This window comes from Neofelis nebulosa, chromosome 1, assembly GCF_028018385.1.
Source record: "Neofelis nebulosa isolate mNeoNeb1 chromosome 1, mNeoNeb1.pri, whole genome shotgun sequence".
In the NCBI taxonomy this organism is placed as follows: domain Eukaryota; kingdom Metazoa; phylum Chordata; class Mammalia; order Carnivora; family Felidae; genus Neofelis; species Neofelis nebulosa.
In genome coordinates this window covers 89,935,044-89,957,919 of record NC_080782.1, presented here as the reverse complement: position 1 = coordinate 89,957,919, position 22,876 = coordinate 89,935,044, and the positions used below count along the sequence as shown (strand labels likewise).

The following is a 22,876-nucleotide window of genomic DNA, read 5'->3' as shown; positions in this document are numbered from 1 at the left end:
ATAATTTCAGTAATAACCTTAAAGAATTATTAAGACAAAGCTACATCTTTGTAAATTTGGGGAAAAGCTGTACCATTATTTTGACGTACTTTCTATGAACAGGCGCAAGTGGACTGAAAACCAGTTTATAGTATCAAAAAGAAAGGTTAACATTACACTTGCCAATTAAAGGAATGACTGCTAGAGTTAAGGAAAGACTGTATCTTTTTTTTTAATGTTTATTTATTTTTGAGACAGAGACAGAGCGTGAACAGGGGAGGGTCAGAGAGAGGGAGACACAGAATCCGAAACAGGCTCCATGCTCTGAGCTGTCAGCACAGAGCCGACGCGGGGCTGGAACTCACGAACCGCGAGACTGTGACCTGAGCCGAAGTCGGCCGCTCAGCCGACTGAGCCACCCAGGCGCCCCAAGACTGTATCTTTTAATGCAATTTAAAGAGACTGAATTATTCCTGTTACGGTTAATATTAAGAAAGGAGTTTCAGGTAGTAGAAGAGCAGTAAATACACATCTTCCATTTGCTGCAAGATCACAGCTTGCTTCTTGTACAAAGTTTCTTGGCAAAGGTGGCTTTTAAGAATTTGAAGATGTTGTATTTAATGAGACCAAGTATAAACGTGGTATGAAAAAGTTATGTTCATGGGAACTTAGGTACATCTTTTATTTTAAAGAACTGAGTTTTTTTTTAATTTTTTTTTTAATGTTTGTTTATTTTTGAGAGACAGAGATAGAGCATGAGCAGGGGAGGGGCAGAGAGAGAGAGGGAGACACAGAATCTGAAGCAGGCTCCAGGCTCCGAGCCGTCAGCACAGAACCCTACACGGGGCTTGAACTCAGGAACTGTGAGATCATGATCTGAGCCGATGTCGGACGCTTAACCGACTGAGCCACCCAGGCGCCCCTCAGTTTTTTCAAAGTATGCCAGCTTACCATCATCAACTTTATTTTGGGGGGCCTTACTGTGAAATAGTTGGGTAGCACCAAGAAAGAATGGATGCCAAGAAAAACAGCATCAGCAATATCAAGGAAATGAACAGACACTTCTACCAGATAGTAGGACTAGTGAAAAAGAGGTTGATACCAGATTTTGTATCCTGGAATGCAAATCTGATAGTACAAAAGGGGAAATTGTGGATGAATGCAGCAATTTTTTTCTTTAAAATACATGGCTGACACTGAACGTTTCTTGCTCTGGGTATGGCTAGAAGCCTGTACACTGACCTGTGGCTTGTGCGTGGAATGGAATGTGAAAGTTAACGACAGCCCCTGTAGTAGAGGTGAACCGTGCATGTTTTCCTAAACTGCTTTAGCTGCACAGCTATGTGGTTTTTCCAGATCATTTTCAATATTAAGAGGTCTCTAAGCATTCTATTTCTTTATATTAAACTTCTCACTTTTAAATGGTTTTACTTTAAATATAATCATTCCAGCAGGACAAGTTGAAAAACATTTCAGTGACTGAGTCATTGTAGTGAATATTTATGTGGGAATGTTTTATACTTTTTATCTTTTCATAGGCTTAATCTTTCTTTGTGGCAGTATTTACTGTTTATCTTCATTTAGGAACAATGCTTTTACTGGATATTAAATTTTAAGTTGACATTTTTTTCAGTATTTTAAAGATATTTTTCTGCCTTCCAGCATTTTCTTCTGTTTCTTATTCTGATTGTCTCTTAGAAATAATCGATCTTTTTTTTTTTTTTTCTCTTTGAGGTGTACTATATTTTATCTTTTTCTGGTTGCTTTGAGCTTTTTCTTTAGATTTTTAGTAGCTAAACAATGTAATGTGCCTCTGGTAATTAAGAACAAACAAACACTTTACCCTAATGTTAGCAGAGCTTCTTCAGTTTGACACTGATGTCTTTTGCCAGTTTCAGAAAATTCTTGGTTATAATCTCTTTAAACAGTTCTTCCGCCACATTCTTGTGCATCTGCTCTGTGTGATCCATGTTACATCTTTACGTCCCATGTGTCTATGACATAGTTTTCCACGTTTTTCATATTATTTTCCTTTATGTGCCTCAGGCTGGGTATTCTTACTTGACTTTCAATTCACTAATCTGTTCTTCTGTAATTTAATGCATTTCTTGAGGTCTTAATTTTATTAATTACATTTTTGAATTTAGAATTTCCATTTGATTCTTTTATGGATGTAGTTATCTGGCAAAATTGTCTATTTTGTTACCTGTTTTCTTATACCTTTTTATTACAGCTATTTGAAAGTTGTATCAAACAGCATCTGGATTATATGTAGGTCTTTCCACTTTGGTTTTTTTTTGTTTTGTTTTTTGGGTTTTTTTGTTTGTTTGTTTTTTGGCTTTTCAGTCATTTGATCATGATTCCTGGGATGTCTACTTATGTTTGACTAAATGGTGGACAATTCTGTATGAAAAACTGTAGAAGCTATGGATAATGTTATTGCCTCCAGAAAGGATTGTTCTTCTGCCAGAGGAGTCCCCTCAGGGATCAATTGGAGGTATAATGGATGTATTAGTGAAGGCCGTTCTATTCCTGGATTACCCTTATTCTCAAGGCATGGCCCTTGTAGGCGTCTTATCTCAAAGCCTTTTCTTTTAAAGGCCCCAAAGTCATTTGTCTCCTAGCAATATGAAACTGTTCAATGTGCTGGTTTGGCTTTTGAGCCTCTCAGATGCGGCTTTCTGCTTAGCGTTTCAGCTTCTTGCCCTACACAGTTAGAAACTGGCACCACCTTGAAAGGAAAAGCTGTGGAGAAAGGCAGGCTCATCTCACTGTGATCTTGGCCTCTTAAGTCTTAGCTGCTTTCGTTGTTCTCTAGTGATTTCAAACGTTGTTTTTTGTTTATAATTTATGAAGCCGGGAAGGTCAGACTGATTCAAGATGCTTTCGGATCCTGAAGTTTCTAATTGGTATTTTCTATTCTTTTATAGCCTTCTCAAAACATGAAAGGATGGTTTTTGTCTGTAATAAATGTGTAAGCTTGTACTTGGGGTATTTTGCTATGGCCTCCTAACATTAAAAGATATAATCTTGGTGAAGGCAACTAGAAATAACATTTATTGAGTTTCAAACACATGAAGGTCCTTAAAAAACATTTTATGATCATTTTCAAGTCTAGTTGGAAAGCCAGTCCATCTTCAAAAAAGATACAAAGTACTATCTAATGTACTTCCCTGTCAAATGAATTCTAGTAATGGTGTGTGCTATTGGAGGACAAGAACTAACATATACTGTGTATCGCCATTGGGTTACTTAATCATCAGAACAAGCATATGTGTGAGCAGATGATGTTTCCATTTTAACAAATGAGGATAGATGGCCAGTTGTAAAAAAAATTTTTTTTAAATACATAAAAATAGATTTTAAAAAATTACCCACAATCCATTGAGAGATAACCATTAAGAACATTTTTGGTCTAAGAACATGTCTAGTCTTTCCAGCACATCTAAATGTATATTATATATCATTCTGAAGTGGTGAATTTAGTAACATTTTGCTTTAAAAAATATTTAGATGGACAATTCTAGCATAAAACTTTTTGAAACTTTGAAGGATTCATAAAATTTCAGCGGTGCGGACAAAAAGTTGTCTAAAATAAATGCAGCTGGCATTTTTTTTTGTTTCCCCCAGGAATGATCTGGTACATTGGAGCAGTTCTCAAAATTAAGAATTATGTTAATTGATAGACATTATATAATTATATGTTCTGATTTTTTTTTAAGTTGGTGTGTTTTAATGCTTTTTATTAAGCTTCCTAATAACTTTTCTGTTTGTATTTTAAAGGCCAAACTGTTTTCAGATAGTGGTTCAGCACTTTAGTGAAGAACATTACATTTTTTACTTTGCAGGAGAAACTCCAGAACAAGCAGAGGTAAGTTCATTGTTTTTTTCAACTACTGCAAGCTTTTATTTAGCTCATGTTTTCTTTTGAACTAGAATAGAAAACTATTACATTTATGATAAAGACATAAAAAGGAATACTGAAATCATCTTTTTATTTCAAGGGATGAGAACTTTGATGTGTAAAATTTTTTTATAAAGAAATGCACAAAACTGCAGTGAAGGGCTATTAGGAATGAAAACCTCATTTTAAATTGACCTTTAAATACTCTGTGATGTTGAGTCCAGCTGAAAATGCTCATTTAAAATCCTCTCTGCTGGGGCGCCTGGGTGGCGCAGTCGGTTAAGCGTCCGACTTCATCCAGGTCACGATCTCGCGGTCCGGTCCGTGAGTTCGAGCCCCGCGTCAGGCTCTGGGCTGATGGCTCGGAGCCTGGAGCCTGTTTCCGATTCTGTGTCTCCCTCTCTCTCTGCCCCTCCCCCGTTCATGCTCTGTCTCTCTCTGTCCCAAAAATAAAAAAAAAATAAATAAATAAAATCCTCTCTGCAGAAAGGTTATAGATATTCTCAGTACAACTGAAAGGTAAGCCAGTTAGTTTTGCTAACAGGCACTGTTATTCTTCATTAGTCCATTCCTAAAGATAGAAGTTCAGTCATCAAAAAGAAAAGTATTTTAGGAATTTTCTATTTTCTCCTACTCTGCATGTAATGTCTACTTTCAGCACTGGGCATTGATCCATATGCAATGCCCTTCTTAAAACTTTTATTAAATTTTAAGCCGTGTTGTGAAGACACTTCGATTTCTTTGAGCCATAATGTTTCAGGGGCGTTTACTGGTATTTTGTACAAATATGGTGATATTTGTTCTGCTTATAGTCTATGGAAGGAATCAGAAGGTGGTTAAGAGGTCAAAGAAAACAACTTTGTTGTAAATAGAAGATAACTTGCCAACTCTAGATATGAGGCAGAAGCTCTTTAAACTGGATCCGGGCATGTGTGCCTGATTTGTAAATTATGAAACTATCTCAGACTCTAGAATAAACTTGATGAATGAGCCACATTATGTTTTATGGCTCATAATTGAATGTCATGTTTCAAATCTTTCCAAAATATTTCAAATAAATATTAACATATAGCACAGAAAAAAAGCTTGTTTTGTGGGTACTATTCCTAATATTTAGATGCAAAAAGTAGAGTTCAAATCATTTTGGTAACTTAGATATATATTTTTTTAATGCTAGAAATTGACTTAGCAAAGAAATTTAAACTTCATTATCCAGCCTTCCAATTATTTCACTATGATCCCTCTTTCTAAATAAAAATGTGTTATTATACTCCATGGCATTTCAGTATAAATAGAACATCTTCTTTTTGTACTTATATGTACACTTTTCATCTTCTTTATTTCTGTATACCACTTAATGTCCAAAAATACTACTGGTATTTCCAGTTTCTGTTACTTCGGTGGCCTGTGGGATCTGTGGTTACTCTTCTATTTCTGAAGCTATGGTAATTGATTTGGTCTTAATTTGTTCTATAAAGATGTTCTGTAAACATTCACAGAGTTCAGACTGATTGAAATAGCCAACAAGCTAGAGAGAAAACTGAATAAAGCAGTAGTACAGGACTTTGTGGAAATATGTAAGCCAACGTGAAGCATTTAGACTTATTTTTGATAAACCTAAGATGATTCTCTCCTTTCTCCAGACCACTAGATAAACATTTAAAAATAAATGGTTTCAATTTAATTGGAATATTAGCCTGAAAATTTTTTTTAATGTTCCATTTGAAAAGCTTATTAATAACCCAGATCCCCTTACACGTTTCTACCTATATCCTGGTCTAAGGTAAGATTAGAGTACTCGTCATCAGACCAGTCAAAACACAGTCAATTGGTTTGGTACTCAGCCCTCCTTTCACAAAACATGACTGCTTAATGACCATATATAATTTTAGCTTGGGACTAATTAATGGTCACTCGTGGTGTACTTAACATTAATTTAGGGATTCTACAGAAATACAGTTTTAAGAATTATTATAATAGTTTTGGTCATTGTTTTAACTTTATGGGGCCACAAATGTATTAAAGTGCAACATACTGTTGAGTGTAGAAATGGCTGTCTGGAATAGGAAATAACTCTTGAATTTGGAAAAAAAAAATGATCAGAAACTGAATAAAGTATAGTATATTTCTTTGAAATGCTGTCATTTTTTTGTAGGATTGGATGAAAGGTCTGCAGGCATTCTGCAGTTTACGGAAAAGTAGTCCAGGGACATCTAATAAACGCCTGCGTCAGGTGAAACTTAATTTTCTTTGATTTGAGGTTGTCACATTTTGCTTTGTTACTTTGCTCTTCATTTTTATTTCTAGCTGAACTGTTTTGGGCAACATTACAAACACTTTTGAATTCTGAAGAGAAGTTTGTCTTTCCAGGAATTTTAAAACCATGCTTCTGCTTGCTTCAGTAGCAAGAGAAATAGTTATTTATGAAAGAGAATATTCTTTATATACCTAAGTGGGTACTTAGTCCATAATGCCATCTTTTGAATACATACCAAGGATTTTATTTCTTCTACTTAAAATAACAGTACCAAACCAACAACAACAAAAACCATTCTGTTGGGCACTTTCATTATTTTTTTCCTCAAAAAATTATTTTGGCCTGCTTTAAAAAGGTAGCACTAAAGGTATTTTTTTGAAAATAATCATCTGACTTTAAGCATTAATCCCAGTAAACTTTTCAGTTTTTCACTTTATAGTAATTGCTTTTGAAACCTATTACATAACTAGTATCCTGTCTTATTTGAACCTTAACATGTCATACGTGACCATTTTATAGAGTTAAGCTGGGCTTTCTCTTTCTTCCTAGGTTATGTAAAATCAACTCTATACCCTCCATATCTTTTTTTTTAATAGGTATCCCTAGATAGTTGGAAAAAGTTAAGTAATTTTAACATTTTGGAGTTATGAGGAACATTTAGTAGAGTATTTGTTTTATTTATGGAAATTTCTAGTAATCTTTGTGAATTTAATATATTGCTCTATTTCAAGTGAATAAATGGTTAATATTTAGATGACTGTAAGTTATAGTTCCTGTAATCAAAAGTCTAATAACCCTTTCTCCAAGGACATTTAATTATACACATAATTGTTATGTGTTCTCAAATCATAATTTAACATTTTGTAAGCTCTAAAAAATCAGACTAAGTTTTTGCATATTGTGTCTTGTGTGAAACTTTATAGCTATAAAGTTACCATTTTTATCTCTTGAACCCTTTTGCAGGTACTCTGCTGGAACTTTTACACATATTATTGCTAATCCTTACAACAACTTGCAGTGTAGACTTGATCCTAATGTTATTATAGAGGAGGTGAGGCCACCTTGTCCAATGCCACACAAGTAGTGTATGGCCAGAGGGAAAGAGGGCCTGGTATTAGAAAGCAAATGGTCTAGGTTTTGGCCAAAACTGACAAATAACTTAGTTTCTTTGGATTTGTATATTTTTCTGTAAAACGAGAAGGCATAATCAGTGTATTAAAAATATTTTCTGGGGGCGCCTTGGTGGCTCGGTCGGTTAAATGTCTAGCAGTTGGTTTTGGCTCAGGTCATGATCTCATGGTTGGTGGGTTCGAGCCCCACATCGAATCCTGTCTCCCCTCTCTCCTTGCCCCTCCCCCTGTCACACTCTCTCTTAAAAAAAAAAAAAAAATTAAAAAATAGTTTCTAGCTGTAGAGGTTTATAGAAATAAATCTTCCAAATGAGCTTTATTTTAACTTAGAGGATTTTGATTTGGGTGGTGACAATTGTTTACTTGCGTTAATAAAAAATCCTCTTTGTTTCATTTTCTCTGAACCACTGTTTTTTAGTAAAAACGATGCATTTCATTAAATTACTGCAAGAATATAATTGGAGGATTAACTTGTAAAATAAAACTGCACTTTTTGTGAGAAGAATTATTTCAAATGCTTGAATGTTGTATTTTATATATCACACAGGAGGAAAATGTAATTACAGGTCATTTTCTAAAGAAAGGAGAAAAATAAGTCACTTTTGGTTGGTTGGTTATTTTATACTAATTGCTTTTGAAGCCTAATGCATAAGTCTTAAAATCTGGGGTAATAAACTTTTGTGTTTCCTTTAGGTCAGCAGTCTTGTTTTACACATTGAAGAAGCCCATAAACTCCCTGTAAAACATTTTACAAATCCATATTGTAACATCTACCTGAACAGTGTCCAGGTAGCAAAAACTCATGCAAGGGAAGGGCAAAACCCAGTATGGTCAGAAGAGTTTGTCTTTGAGTAAGTCTTATTTTAGTATTACATTAAATCATTTTCTTTTATCCTATTGCATTTTCTTTCGTGGTCCCTTCCCTTCCCTCCCCCATCATCTCTGTATCTCAATGGTCAGAACAAGGTACCAGTCCAGGCGTTTTAATAGTACATACTTTTTTTTTTTTTTTTTTTCCTGCTGTATTTGGTCACTTTTGATTAGTGAAGTGCTGTGTCCTTGGTTTTTCACCTAGTTACTAATGTGAATTAGCGTTACTGACAAGTATAAAATCATTTACTAACACACACACAGAAAATGTTTACAAGGGTTTCCAGGATTTACTTGAGGTTAAAGATAGTAGGAATGATTTGCTTGTCTGCATTCCTGTCTTATAGATAATAACATGTTTTGTATCCATTTTTAAATCCAGCATGTTCAAACTGTTTAGTAGCAGATATAAAGAACTTATTTGATACTAGAAATAAAAGAATTAGATAGTTTGATGCCAGGATGTTTTGTTAATTCTTTTTCTTTTTGCTCCTTTAGTGATCTTCCTCCTGACATTAACAGATTTGAAATAACTCTTAGTAACAAAACAAAGAAAAGCAAAGATCCTGATATCTGTAAGTTGATACAGAAATTTCTTACTGAAGTAAAACACGTTATACTTTTTAAATTTATATGAAATGTAGTCTAAAACAGAGATTTACAAAAGAGCAAATGGTATAATTTAATAACATAGTTTCTTTTTGTACTTCTAAAAAGCTTTGATTGTTGAGAAAACGTTTAAGAAAAAAAAGGCCAAAATCGCTAAATTGTACCTACTGTAAACTTAAGTCCTTGTTACTAAACTCTGTATCATCTCTCTCATCTTCCTCTCCCCAGTAGATGGGAAGAACGAGAGGACAGTGAGAGCGGCCCTCTTTCTGTGGTGCTTCCACTATCCCTTCTTTCTACTGTTTAGGTTTTTCCTCTTTCCATATAGTTTGATGTAAGTGAATAAAAGCACTCTATTAATTTTTTTTCTTTAAATTAGTCTACTATTTATTCATTTCTGATGAACCTTCTCAGTGCTTGTTCTTGGTAGCACACCTTTGCCCAGCCTCTGCTGAAGCAGGTGGCAGTGGGATTTAACAGTTCACACCAGACTGAATTAGGCTAATACCTTCTTAAAAGTCAGGCGTAGGGAAAGAAATGATAGGCATTAACAGATCAAAGCCTGAATTTTTCTCTGTAAAATAGTTATTCTGTAATTTCTGTACTATTTAAATGGTTAACATTTTTTTAGTGGTTTCCCATTACTTCAAACATAAAATCCAAACCCCTGGTAAACAGAGAAGAAAAGCCCTTTCCTCACTCACTCTTCCCATTGCTTTCATAGTGTATCTGTGGTATGTCCTCTCTAGGTATGCCAGCCTTCTTAGTAGTTCTTAAGTAATCAATGGATTTTAAACGTGCCCGCTGTACCTTCTGTTTGAACTGTGCTCTCTCTTTCTTTTTCTCTGCCTTTCTCTTTAGCTACACTTCCACATCCTGTTACACATTAGCTTTAGGGGTTACCTGTTTGGAATGGATTTTTAACCTCCACTGGCTGAATTATGTATTATTTCTCTGTACTTCGGTAGCATTAAGCACTGTTACAGCACTTCCCACATGGAACCCTAATTGATTTCTTGCCTTCTTGGCTAGACGGTGACCTCCAATGCAAGTCAGAGACCATGTCTTAATCATGTCTGTGTCCCATGTCCCTGCGCACCATAGTCTGGCACACAGTAGGCATTCAGTAAGTGAACGAAGTATATGAAGTGTCAACTCTTGGTTTTGTGTTACCACTGAAAAGTCCTTTAAAGCATCTAACACTATAGAGAAAACAAAATGTCAGGAAAATTTACTTGTATGACTAATTATAGTGTCATCTTTTTAGATGGTAATCATTTGATGTTTTTCTATCAAAGTATTTATGCGCTGCCAGTTGAGCCGGTTACAGAAAGGGCATGCCACAGATGAATGGTTTTTACTGAGCTCCCATATACCATTAAAAGGTATTGAACCAGGATCCCTGCGTGTCCGAGCACGATATTCTATGGAAAAAATCATGCCAGAAGAAGAGTACAGTGAATTTAAAGAGGTATTAAGTTATTTACCAGTCTAATTATTTTTGATGGAATTAACAGAAATATTTAACATTTAAATAAAAGATCCATTAAGTATAGTAATGGTATAGCTTAATGCACAGTGATAGGCACAGAAGGTTGAAAAGCCTTGTGCTAGGAAGATGTTGGTCTTAAGAGACTGTAGATATGTAGGCAATAAACTCATTCTAGTTTTAACAGATGTTTTCAATAGAACAGATTTCTGAATAGAAGAACATAACACAATTCCTGTTAGTCTCATTGAGAGTTTAATGCCGCATACTTTCAACAATCTTTCTTGATGTCCTTTTTAGCTTATACTGCAAAAGGAGCTTCATGTAGTCTATGCTTTATCACATGTATGTGGACAGGACCGAACACTACTGGCTAGCATCCTGCTGAGGATTTTTCTTCATGAAAAGCTTGAATCATTGTTGTTATGTACACTAAATGACAGAGAAATAAGCATGGAAGGTAAAGTATGGACGTTTTGGTGTGATACTTTAAAATGACATCATCTTTAAGATTCTTGGGCTGGCTAACATTTGGCTGTGGGAAGCAGTTAGTATTTCAAACAAGTTTCTGTCATGGTGAACTATTAGAAGCCATAAGAAAGTGACTTTTTGTCCCTATTCATGGCACATGGTACTTGATTTTAAGAACAGTTTGGTAGACTTACCATGTTCTCTTGTTTATATTTGACTTACTAATCCATTGCACAAAAGTTGAGTGATGGTTGCATTTTATTTGTAGCAATGCAGCTGGATCCACAGTGCTTTGTTACAGCTTACATATTTGTCACAATTAACCCCTTTCCAACTAGCACTTTGGCTCAGTAACGGTGCTTGCTTCTAGGTTCCCCAATAAATTGTAGAAACTAGAACTATTTCCTCCCAATCATAGAATATGTAAAAACATACAGATTTGTCAGGAAGGATAAAGTGATGGTCCATATGTTACACTGAGATTGTCATTTTTGGCAGTGTTTGTGTTTTTTAGGTCATCAATAGCCATACTTTAGGCTAATGATTTATACTGGGACTTTGGCGGGGGGGGGGGGTTCATTTTCTGCATTAAAAAAAACGAAAGTATAATTGACATAGAATATCTTCTTAGTTTCAGGTATATATGATAGAGACTTGGTGTTTTTACACACTACAGAATGATCCAAATGATAGGTCTAGTTTATACCACATAATTATATTCTGATTTGGAAATCAACTCAGAGTTTTCAAAGCATGGGCTCAGTGGACAGCAAAGCTGAATTCCGATAGGGGTTTTGTCACTCACTGGCTCTTTGGTCTTATAGGTCATAGAATCATTTTAAGCCTTTTTTTTTTCTCTTCTTATGAATATGGCAGTGTCAACACCTTCTGTTGATGATCTAATGAAGTAGTAAAGTCCTTTGAAGAGTTAAGTTTTAGAAATATAGGTTGTTATTATAATCAGTACTTCAAGGCTGCATACAAATGAGGTATTTAAAAATGAAGTTAATTTCCAGTCTCGTGCACATTAGTACAGTCCTTTACAAATAATCTTTCAAAATAAATACTTGTGTAGATGAAGCCACTACTCTATTTCGAGCCACAACACTTGCGAGCACCTTGATGGAGCAGTATATGAAAGCCACTGCTACACAGTTTGTTCATCATGCTTTGAAAGACTCGATTTTAAAGATCATGGAAAGCAAGCAGTCTTGCGAGGTACGAATTTCATGTTTAAGTATTTAAGTAAAGGGGGTATTTTAATAGGTAATGCTTTATAGCTAATTATGTTTTAAGGCAAATATATTAGCTTCTAAAATTATTCATCAGAGCACTTACACATTTTGTGAGACATTTAGAAAAACATTAGACAAAACAGACTTTTTAAAAAAGATGTACTTTGAGATTAAAAATCAGAAATTGCACCAGGAATTAATGAAAGTACTTTCTCATTTCTCCTGCTGTACTAATGATAAAGGATATGCTGCTTTCAGAAAGTGTATATAACATAAATTGAAGTTTTTGCTGGAGACTTAACGTTTTATAACATAGTTAAGGTCTGTGAAACACTTCATAATAACAACTAGGGGTGTCCTTGAAGGCTTTTTGGGGTAAAGAAGTACGATATAATCCATTCAAAAGCAGATAAAAGCATCCTTTTAGGATTAATTATTAAGCCTTCAGTGTATATTCATAATAAACCATTAAGATAAAGAATGGAATCTCACATGGCTCTTCTCTCATCTGATTTTCAAGGTAGAAAGAACATCTATAGAAGGAAGATATTAAATGCATTTTTTAGATCTGATACCAAGTTAATAAAAGAAGGAATTGCTTTTGATAACATACACTGGGACCTGTCAGATGTTAATTTTGCACCAAGTTGCCAGTTTTTACTAATTAACATAGAGGGAAGAAATTGATTTAGTGTTGAAAGCCTGGGGTAATGACATAGTTGGCCTAACTGAAATGGATACAGAAGTGGAGAAAGTCTGAAGAGAGTCTGTGGACACTGGATTCAGGCTAGGGAGTTTAGACGTAGATAAATCTAGTCCATTGTTTCTAGATCAGAACTCTTAGGTCTCAAAGGGTACTGGAAAAATGTTGAGAAACGTTCATTATTCTGCCTACAGCATTCAGAAAACCCTTTCTATTTTAATCTTCTTTTTTTCCAAATAAATAAAATAGATTGTATAATCTATGGTAATCATTCTTCTCATATTCCTGGTATATTTGTGAATACGTGGCCACTAAAGATGGGGTTTTGTCTTCTAGTTGAGAATATATATAGTTTTTAAATAATGTCTAATTCAATTTGTGTGCCTATAAAAATCTATGGTAAAGCATGGTGAATGAATAAAAGAGAACTTTAACACTGGTATTAATCCCAGAACAGCTGAAAAGTGTTGAATAATCACTGCTTATTCTTCAGTTGAGTAATTGGAAATTAATAGTAAATGAGCTCCAAAGAGCAGGCTGCCTTAAAATTCCCATTTATACTTACCCCCAAGACTAAAACAGATTGAAAAACGGAAAAACAGAGAACCTTGAAAACAACTATTTGATTGCCTTGATTCATTTGCATTTATCATTGGCAAGATCCATTTATATTGATTTATTCCTTCTCTTAGTTAAGTCCATCAAAGTTAGAAAAAAATGAAGATGTGAACACTAATTTAGCACACCTGTTGAACATACTTTCAGAACTTGTGGAGAAAATATTCATGGCTTCAGAAATACTTCCACCGTAAGTGGTGAAATTTATTAATTTGACAAGAAATTGTGTATCTGCATTTTGAAAAATTTGTATTTCTAAAACATGTGTAAGCTTTTCCACTGTCCTGTTTTTATACTCTGAAAAAGTTAGGGTTTTTCATCTTTATAAGGTAAATTGTGTTTAAGGCAAAAGAGTGACTTGAAGAAACCACTGTGGTGACATATTTACATGAACATAAAAACCTTTTTATATAGGCTACTATGTCTGGTTTCTACGGTAACTTGGTAGTGAGTAGAGACTTAATAGTCTCAGATTTGAGGGGATCATACAGATCTTGGTTAGATATGCACCAGATAATTAGTATCTGCCTAACAGCTGTTAGTGTAAGTGAACTCACTCAGGTAGGAGTGAACTTAAGTCAAAAATCTGTCTTCCTGGCATCTAAACTTAGTATTTCCTCTGTATCCTCATTCCTGTACTTTGTTTCATCTTTTTCATTAATACAGAAATATTCTAAAAATGGTAAAATTTCTCCCAAAGTAAATGTAAAGAACTAGCTGAATGAATTGATGATGACAACTTGTTTTCGTTATCCCTTGCTAAATGTGTTGTTACTTGTAGCAGAGTACTTTTGGGGTGGGGGGAAGGCAAGTTGCATTAAAACATGTATTTGGTAAATTAAGCTTTTGGCTGCAGTGAGATCAGCATTTTGCCTCACTCTATGTATTGAGACAATTGTGTTGTTTTGGCAGGACACTGAGATATATTTATGGGTGTTTACAGAAATCTGTCCAGCACAAGTGGCCTACAAATACGACCATGAGAACAAGAGTTGTTAGGTAAGGCTCATCAATTCATTCATTATATCATTATGTATAGCATGCACGGAGAGGTGGGTAACCGTGAAAATTTGAAGACTAACAACTAACAGTATTGAAGACTTTTTTCTCTGACTTTGATGTCAGAGTCCTGTTGAATATTTTCTGAGTTCAGAGGCTTTGAAACTATAACTTTACTGTGGGTTTTTTTTTTTGGAAGTTACTAAGAGATATTTAGCTACTGTATACGTTTTCTAAAAACCTGAACACTCATAGTTAACTATTTGGGATTTTTTTTTATCTTATATAGTACTCTTCATATACACAGCACATATCTACATGCATATAGGCATATACACGTATATGCACAGAGAAGAGGAGGGAAGGGGACAGTGGGAGGAGTGGAACAGATTGATGTGATGCTAAAGAGGAGGAGCAATATTTGACCCTTGAGATACTGACTGTTTGGTTTATAATAGTCTGTGACTCTGGGCTAATCTCCAGTCTAGTTGTGAAGCTGTGTTTCTGTGTGCCTGCTGTGCAGTAATTAGGAGGAATTGCTTTGGCAAGTCACAGAATGTTGTATCTTACACAAAGGGACTTCATTATCATTATTTTAACTTACTTTTCCAATGAGGAAGCAGCTCTAGAAGAGGTTAAAATTGTTTGCTTAAGGTCATGTAGTGCTGAGGCAGAACTAAAGGCCAGGCTTCTAAGATCCAGTCAAAATCTCTAAGCTATTATAGGCTTTTGTTAAGTACCTCCAGCCCACTGAAGACAACTGGAGATTCAGTGCAAAAGCATCAGAGAATATAGCAGTCAAATAATAAGATATTATGGAGAATATATACTGTCAGTCATTTTATATCCCATTAAAAAGAAGTTAGACAACCACTCAAGACACAAATACTATACAGGTGATTTTGAAAAATGTGTGTTAATCCTGCCCCCAGCCTGAGTTTTGTAAAAGAGGTTTTCTACTCTTTCTACAGTTAAAATTTCTCTTGGTTAGTAATGATAGGACATGAGTGTTGAAGAACTGTAGATTCTGTATGTCTTGGCTTTAGTAGTGACTGAGAATTAGAAAAGCATGTTTCAGCACAGCTGTGTATATGATGTAAATTAAAGTTTTTGTAAACTCAGTTTCAAATGAGTATAATTGTTAAGCAAATGCAGCAGGAAATTCTGCTATGTGAATTGTTGGACACTATAGGGTTTTTAAGGGGCACTTATGCCCAAGGTGATGATTTCTGACCCTAGTGTAGGTCCTAGTATCCTTTTTAAAGTTAAATTCCCTCTAAAAATACACAGAAAGTAGACTTGCATACTGAAATTCTTTCATGATTAAATGTTGGTAGGTTAGATTTCAGATTCAAAGACTTAAGTATTAAAATGTTTTCAAACAAAATTTATGCAAGATTCTTCACAAATTAGTTTAAAAGAGGTATTTAAAGAGCTGATAATTGTGTATTACAATTGCAATAAATGCTGAGAAGTAACAACCATTTCTAAGAGTCCAAAAAGAAGTGAACTGTTGTGATGTTGGAAAGTAAATGCTGAGGGGTTGGTTTACCCTCTCCGTAATGGACAAGGTGAGGTCTTTTTCTTTATTATCATAAAAGCTTTTCAACATTAAATTGAATACATTTTCACTTATCAGGAAGTCACTTTTCCCTACTACCGTGGGCTCTTATTTGGTAATTCATTAACAAAATTAGAATAATCAACTTGATTTATAACGACTTTATAGGGGTATTCTATTTAAATAAGTAAAGAAAGAAGTGAGGGAATATAAGTTTTAGGACCGTACAGGACTATGTATCTATAAAAAGGTTTATTTGTACTCCTATAGTATTTCAGAAATTCTTAGTGTTCCTAATACTACTCCTTCCTCAAAGCAAGTGTAAGATGCACTACTAGCGCGGGATAAATAAAGAGTTGCCAAGACCATAAATGTTACAGATACAACCTAAATCTTCCCAAAATAAACTGAAAATTCCAAGTTTGGGAAAAGGAACTAGTATAAGAAGCAGAGATACATGTTCTTAAAGTAAGATACTTTAGCTTATTATTTTCTTGAAGCTATGTTTGGGCTTCCTTATATTAATTCATAGTTCATGGTTCTACAAGTATTAAAACTTTTGTTTATTATTTTTATGTAACATATATAGTTTTCTAAAAAAGAAAATTTCCCTCCCATTCAGTGGTTTTGTTTTTCTTCGACTTATCTGTCCTGCCATCCTGAATCCACGGATGTTTAATATCATCTCAGGTAATCAGCTTTTGATAAAATTTTAAAATTAAAAAAATTAGAATAAAATTATATCTTTGACATCTGATTTTATTTTTTTACCTTGTATCTCAGTTTATCTTTGACATCTGATTTTTTATTATCAAGTTCTAAAACTTGACATAAACATTCCAAAGTGCCCTTTTCTTCTTCCTTCCTTTTGCTATTTACCCTCTCTTACTTACCTTTTCTTTCCATCTAATATCTGAAGCCTGAGGTGGCGTGACTAGACACGTGTCACTCTTTCCCCATCCCTACCTGTGTCTGAAACTCACATTATGATGACTTTTTCCAATCTGCAACTTGGCTTTTTCAGGTTGGGAAGAGCTTTCCTTGTGCTTTTAGTCCACACTAGACTCTATCACTACTACTGCAAGTTGTATTTTCAGGTCACCTTAAAATGATAGCTACAGGTTCAGTAGTGCTCTGTGAATACTTGTGGCCCTGTAGAGAGGAGAGGTTTTAACTGGCCAGTTTAAACTCCCAACAAAGCAGATTTGGGTTTATTTCCCGTGTATCTATTATGGAAGGACTTCCAGATGGCGTAGGCTTCTTTGGAAGAAAGGGAAACGGTGATCCCTGTGACTCCAAATGTAATAATGAGCCATTAGGAACAGAAGGAACCTGAACCGTTTTTATTTTGATAATTAGAAGCTCAAAGTTGTATTTAAACATATTTTGGACTAAATCTGAATTTTTACCTTATTATAGTCACCAGATGTCTGTCATTATCTTCTGTTGCTACTCAAATGGTTAAATCTCTGGTTCTATTAAGAATTAGAGTTTAGGGGTGCCTGGGTGGCTCAGTCGGTTGAGCGTCTGACTTCGACTCAGGTCACGATCTCGCGGTCCGTGAATTCGAGCCCCGTGTCAGGCTCTGGGCTGATGGCTCGGAGCCTGCTTCCGATTCTGTGTCTCCCCCTCTCTCTGACCCTCCCCCGTTCATGCTCTGTCTCTGTCTCAAAAATAAACGTTAAAAAAAAAAAAAAATTTAGATTTTGGAGAGACTGGTTTATCTGAATGTTGGCCTCCTAGCCACCAGGCACTACTTATAGTTCAGCTTAAGATAAAAAGTACAATCTAAAATTAGACAAATAGACTTAGCTATGCATTTTTACTGTGAAGTAATTGTTATGTTTCAGGGATTATATGTAATCGCTACAGTTTTCATTTGTAGCCTACTATGTACATCCTATAGGGAAAGGTCTCCTGACTAATCTTCATAGTTTATTCTACACTATTCTAAGTTTGTTTTTTTTTTCCTCTCCTTAAAATAAAGCAAAAGTCCCAGATGTTATCTTTGTTTTTGAGCTTTAAAATGATTTTGTAGTCACTGGAAGATTGGGAGTAGGGAAGTGCACAGACTGCAAATTGCTAACCTGAGTGGGTTGAAATTAGTTTTGCGAATTGTCATGAAGGGTTTGTGGAATGACCCTTCTTTAGCGATAAAGATAAAGCAGGCTTTGAGGTGTTCTGAAATACCAACCAGTTGAGAACTGCTGAGTCTTGTAGCACCAAGCTTTTCACAAACTATAAATATTGATCAGTTTATTTAACTTTACCCCCTTTAACTTGTTTTTTGATTTATACAGGTCATGTAATTCCCAAAAAAGATTGAGCTCTAAATGGAAGAGTGTTAGTATTTTTAACAGTAAATAAATTTTATTTTTAATGTTTATTTGAGAAAGAAACAGAGTACACCAGTGGAGGGGGGCGGGGGGCGTAGAGAGAGAAGGAGAGAGAAAATCCCAAACAGGTTCTGCACTGTTAGCGCAGAGCCTGATGTGAGGCTCGAACCCATGAACCATGAGATCATTCATGACCTGAGCTGAAATCAAGAGTCAGCCGCTTAACCGACTAAGCCACCCAGGCACCCCCGGTAAAGAAATATTAAAGTGCTTAATTTATAACGCTTTACCTGAAAATGCCTTTGGAGTCAGTGTCATTACCTGTGCCCAATTCTCTCTCATAGATTCCCCGTCTCCTATTGCTGCAAGAACACTGATATTAGTGGCTAAATCTGTGCAGAACTTAGCAAATCTTGTGGAATTTGGAGCTAAGGTAAAACCTTTTGATACTTTAAAATGCCACTTACAAATGAAACTTTGACATAATAAAACCATGAAATATGGACAGTTTAGGTAGATTTTCAATAGTGGCTATTTTATAAAGAAAATCACTAAGTATATTTTTAAACATACCTTAATCCATCTCATTAATTCATAATAAACATTTACTGTAAATAACTCAGACGAGTTTTTAAAACATCCATCTATGATCCCACTTTCTAAGCATTGTTAATATTTAGTGGTGATCATACCATGGTGCCTGATTTTGTCAGTATTTAACAAACTTCTTGCTGTACAACTATTGTATTATTTTTAATGATTATGTTGTCATGTAGGTGTTAAATACTCCTGTACTCATTATTTAGATGGCTTCCAACTTGTCACTGTTATAAATACTGCTATAACAAGTATCCATACATACTTTCTTTCAAAATTGTCCAGTTACTTCCTTTAACTTTGGAGTAAAATTCTTAGGTAAGACTTTTTGTTCTTCAGATCCTTGCCAAAAGTCAGTGACTATTAATTGTTTTTAATTTTTGCTAACCATAATGTTACTTTTACTTTTCATGTCTGTTTCTTTGGAATTGACTAGAGTTCCTTACCATTTGTTATTGATTTTAAAAGAGTTTATGTTAAACCTTTTTTGTTTTACAACATAGCACATTTTTAAACAGGCTTAAGATTTTAGTATGGAGAGCAATTCGTAGTATGGTTTAGCATTTGAATTTATCTGAATCCTGAAGCAGGTTGTGAGTAGTATATATTCCTGTTGCAATCTTGAGCTCACTATATTTTAATTGTTTGTAGTCTACTACATTCTAACCTCTTGGTTTGGCTCATGTTTATCTTGGCAGTTGGCAAATAATAGTTTCTCAGTAATTCTATCTGAATTAGTTGACCCTTGACAACAGGTTCAAACTGTACAGGTCCACTTATGGCTGTTAAAGTACTATAAATATATTTTAAGATTTTAGTATTTTCTTTAGCTTTATTGTAATAATACAGAAGAGAATATATGTAACATATAAAATATGTGTTAACCAACTATGTTATCAGTAAGGCTTCTGGTCAAAACTAGGCTATCAGTCAAGTTTTCGGGAAGTCAAAAGTCATTGCTCAGTTTTTTCTTTTCATCCAGAATTTCTTTCATTAAAAAGATTCCAGTTCCTCAGTTTAGTTATTTGCTTTTATTAGAAGACAAATTTGTATGGTTAAATTAATTCTTGTGAACATGTATTGCTATTGATGGGCATAGATTGTAAGAATTCTTGCTACATGTATGGTCGTTATCGATCAGTGTTTGTTTTTGATCTGTAAATTGTAAGGTTTTTGTTTTTATGTTTTTAGGAGCCCTATATGGAAGGTGTCAATCCATTTATCAAAAGTAACAAACATCGTATGATCATGTTTTTAGATGAACTTGGGGTATGTGTGTAACTTTTGAAGTACTTTAAGACCTATAGTTAATATAGCTGAGAGTTAATGTATTTAAGCAATAGCTTAGATTTTCCATCTGGGAAAAAACAAAACAAAAAGCTGCCTATCTTTGCCTGCTTTCCCAAATTATTTTAACCATTTGTTCCTACACTAAATGGTTTATGCCAAGTATTCACTATGGCTTTTGTAGTACTTATGTTTATTTCTGTCTTGACCTTCATTATCTTTTAGCTGTTCAATCTCCTTACTGTGATAATCTGTTGTTGTATTTACTTAACTGCTACTGTATGGCATTTGAAATAAGATCGATGATTCAGATCTGACCAGGTTAAATAAATGGACTGGAATGAGTGTTCTTGAGGCTTTTCTAGAATAAAATACATGGATTTAGTGTTACACTTCATTTAGTGGTACTACCTATGTCTTAATTGGGCCTTTATAAATAAACTGTAATGATAAAACAGGGAATTTATATATTATATATATGTATTTTATGTGTATATATGTAATTGTATACATATAAATTATACACAAATAGTATGTATACATATATACACACACACAATTTATAAGATCCTGTATTTCTTAGTAAAGTTGAATATTCTTGATTGTAGATTTTCAGACATTGAATCAATTAAAAACTAAAATACATTAGTGATCCAGTTCATATATAAAAAAACAGGTTTATGAAAAAGGTGATCACTTTAGCCAGGTGTATGACATTAGGGAATGCTACGGCAAGAGACTGAGGTACCCATGTCCTGCCTTAAGGTATTCGAATTCAGTTAAAAACACAGCCACACCAGTATGCAATGAAAGCAACCAGCACTGCCCCAGGGCCCTGAGTTTACAACCTCGGGGATAAAAACAAGTGTAAAAAGTTATTTACAGCGTAAGTTTATACTTAGGATAAAATTGAGAAATACAGGGGCCAATGCCAAATGTCCATCTTTCTTATATATGAACTCAGGGAAGTTTTGCAGATACCAGTATTTCTGATTATCAAAAAAACACAGCTGGTCAAGGATTGAAAAAATTGAAAACTGTCAAGGGGCGCCTGGGTGACTTGTCAGTTAAGCATCCAACTTTGGCTCAGGTCATGATCCTGTGGTTTGGGGGTTCGAGCCCCACGTCAAGGCTCTGCTGACAGCCTGCTTTGGATTCTCTCTCTGCCCCTCCCCTGTTCACACACACTCTCAAAAAAACAAATATCAAACTGTCCAGTATTTAATACCAGCTAGCTTTATCTTAAGCTATATTTCTAGTTTTTAGATTCTTCAGATTAATGGTTAGGACTCCATTAATACTCCACAAGTGTCAACATTCCAGCTTCCTCATCATTTTCCTAGTTAGGCCTCAAAATGTATCCTTTCAAAGTGCTTCAAATTCCCAATACTCCTCCTGTCTCCTCACACTCTTATATTCCTTTACCACCTGCAAAAATCAAATTCATCTTTCAGCACTCACCTGAAGTGTCTCCTTCAGAAGGGCTTTGATGAGCACTAAACCTGAATCAGATACCTTTTGTTCTGCTTCCCAGGAGTCCTCTGCACATCTCTGATATCTCTGTGTTGCTGTGATTCATTTACGTATCTTCTACAGAGACTGCAAGCTCCCTGAAGGCAAATACTGTAGTTTTTTTTTTTTTTTTTTTTTAAGAGAGAGAGAGGGAACAAGAGGGCAGGCAGGGGAGAGGCATAGAGAGAATCCCAAGCAGGCTGTGCACTGCCAGGGCAGAGCCCAATGTGGGGCTTGAACCCACAGACCATGAGATCATGACGTGAGCTGAGATCAAGAGTCAGACACTTAACTGAGTGACCTAGGCACTTACAGTCTTTCATTTCTGTAATCCTTCATTCACTGCATGAATAAATGAATAACTGAGTTAATTAACAAGTATTATCACCATTAGGGAGAGGAGTGGATTTATTCAAAACTACCAGCAGGCTGAGCCCATGTTAAAGTTTATTCTCAGGCTGAAACTAACATTGATTATTTAGTGCTAATAAAGTACTAAGTTATTTAATGAATGTTATCTGAAGATATCATAATTAACAGTGATCATTTCCACACATAAGCAAATGTTTTGGGCATAGTCCACAGATAATTACAGGCCTGACATGTTCTCATCACACTTTCATAGTGTAACTCTTATATATACTGATAAAGTCAAACAAAATATACCGGCTGAATAATGAAGTTTAGTTTGCAAGAACAGAGGCATTTTAAGTTTAGGTTGCATTTAATCCAGATTAGCTGTTACACTGTATCGTTTTGTTTTTTTGGGTTTTTTTTGCCTATATACCAGATCAATAAAACCCAGAACTCTAAATAAAGGGGTTTAGGAAACCCATTTATTTAGAATAACAGTACTGTACAATATTCTGCCATTATGTGGTAGAAAACCACACATAAGGTTTGATGTGAATGCGGAGGTCACAGATTCTGTGTTTTATCAGAATTAGCACTGAATGTTACATTTCAGTAAGTCCTTAGAATATTGAGACGTTTAAGAGAATATTATGTTAAAAATTCTGTCTACTATAAGCAATTAGGATCTTTTCAGAAGTGACTATAAAGATTTGTATTTGTAAATGCAGTTTTATGATTCTCTTAAAGAATGTACCTGAACTTCCGGACACTACAGAGCATTCTAGAACTGACCTGTCTCGTGATTTAGCAGCACTGCATGAGATTTGTGTGGCCCATTCAGATGAACTGCGAACACTCAGCAATGAACGGGGTGCACAGCAGGTAGGTTTTTGCCAGCCATCACTAACAGTGATGTTTGATTAACACTGAAGCAGAATGTCAGCATAAAATTGAGAGGGAATTCG

At 34.9% G+C, this 22,876-nt stretch overlaps 1 protein-coding gene across 2 annotated transcripts in view; it reads left to right on the top strand.

The window, feature by feature from the left end:
• The window catches only part of RASA1 (RAS p21 protein activator 1), a 115,357-nt gene that overhangs the window by 90,441 nt on the left and 2,040 nt on the right, over positions 1–22,876 (top strand). For both annotated transcript variants that reach the window (XM_058727674.1, XM_058727667.1), the window contains exons 12-24: positions 3,763–3,850; positions 6,039–6,116; positions 7,964–8,121; positions 8,639–8,715; positions 10,048–10,220; positions 10,539–10,698; positions 11,785–11,927; positions 13,340–13,455; positions 14,178–14,264; positions 16,448–16,515; positions 18,506–18,594; positions 19,950–20,027; positions 22,659–22,793. In XM_058727674.1, coding sequence (XP_058583657.1) covers positions 3,763–3,850; positions 6,039–6,116; positions 7,964–8,121; positions 8,639–8,715; positions 10,048–10,220; positions 10,539–10,698; positions 11,785–11,927; positions 13,340–13,455; positions 14,178–14,264; positions 16,448–16,515; positions 18,506–18,594; positions 19,950–20,027; positions 22,659–22,793 — 1,450 coding nt within the window. The remainder of the gene's footprint in view (positions 1–3,762; positions 3,851–6,038; positions 6,117–7,963; positions 8,122–8,638; positions 8,716–10,047; positions 10,221–10,538; positions 10,699–11,784; positions 11,928–13,339; positions 13,456–14,177; positions 14,265–16,447; positions 16,516–18,505; positions 18,595–19,949; positions 20,028–22,658; positions 22,794–22,876) is intronic.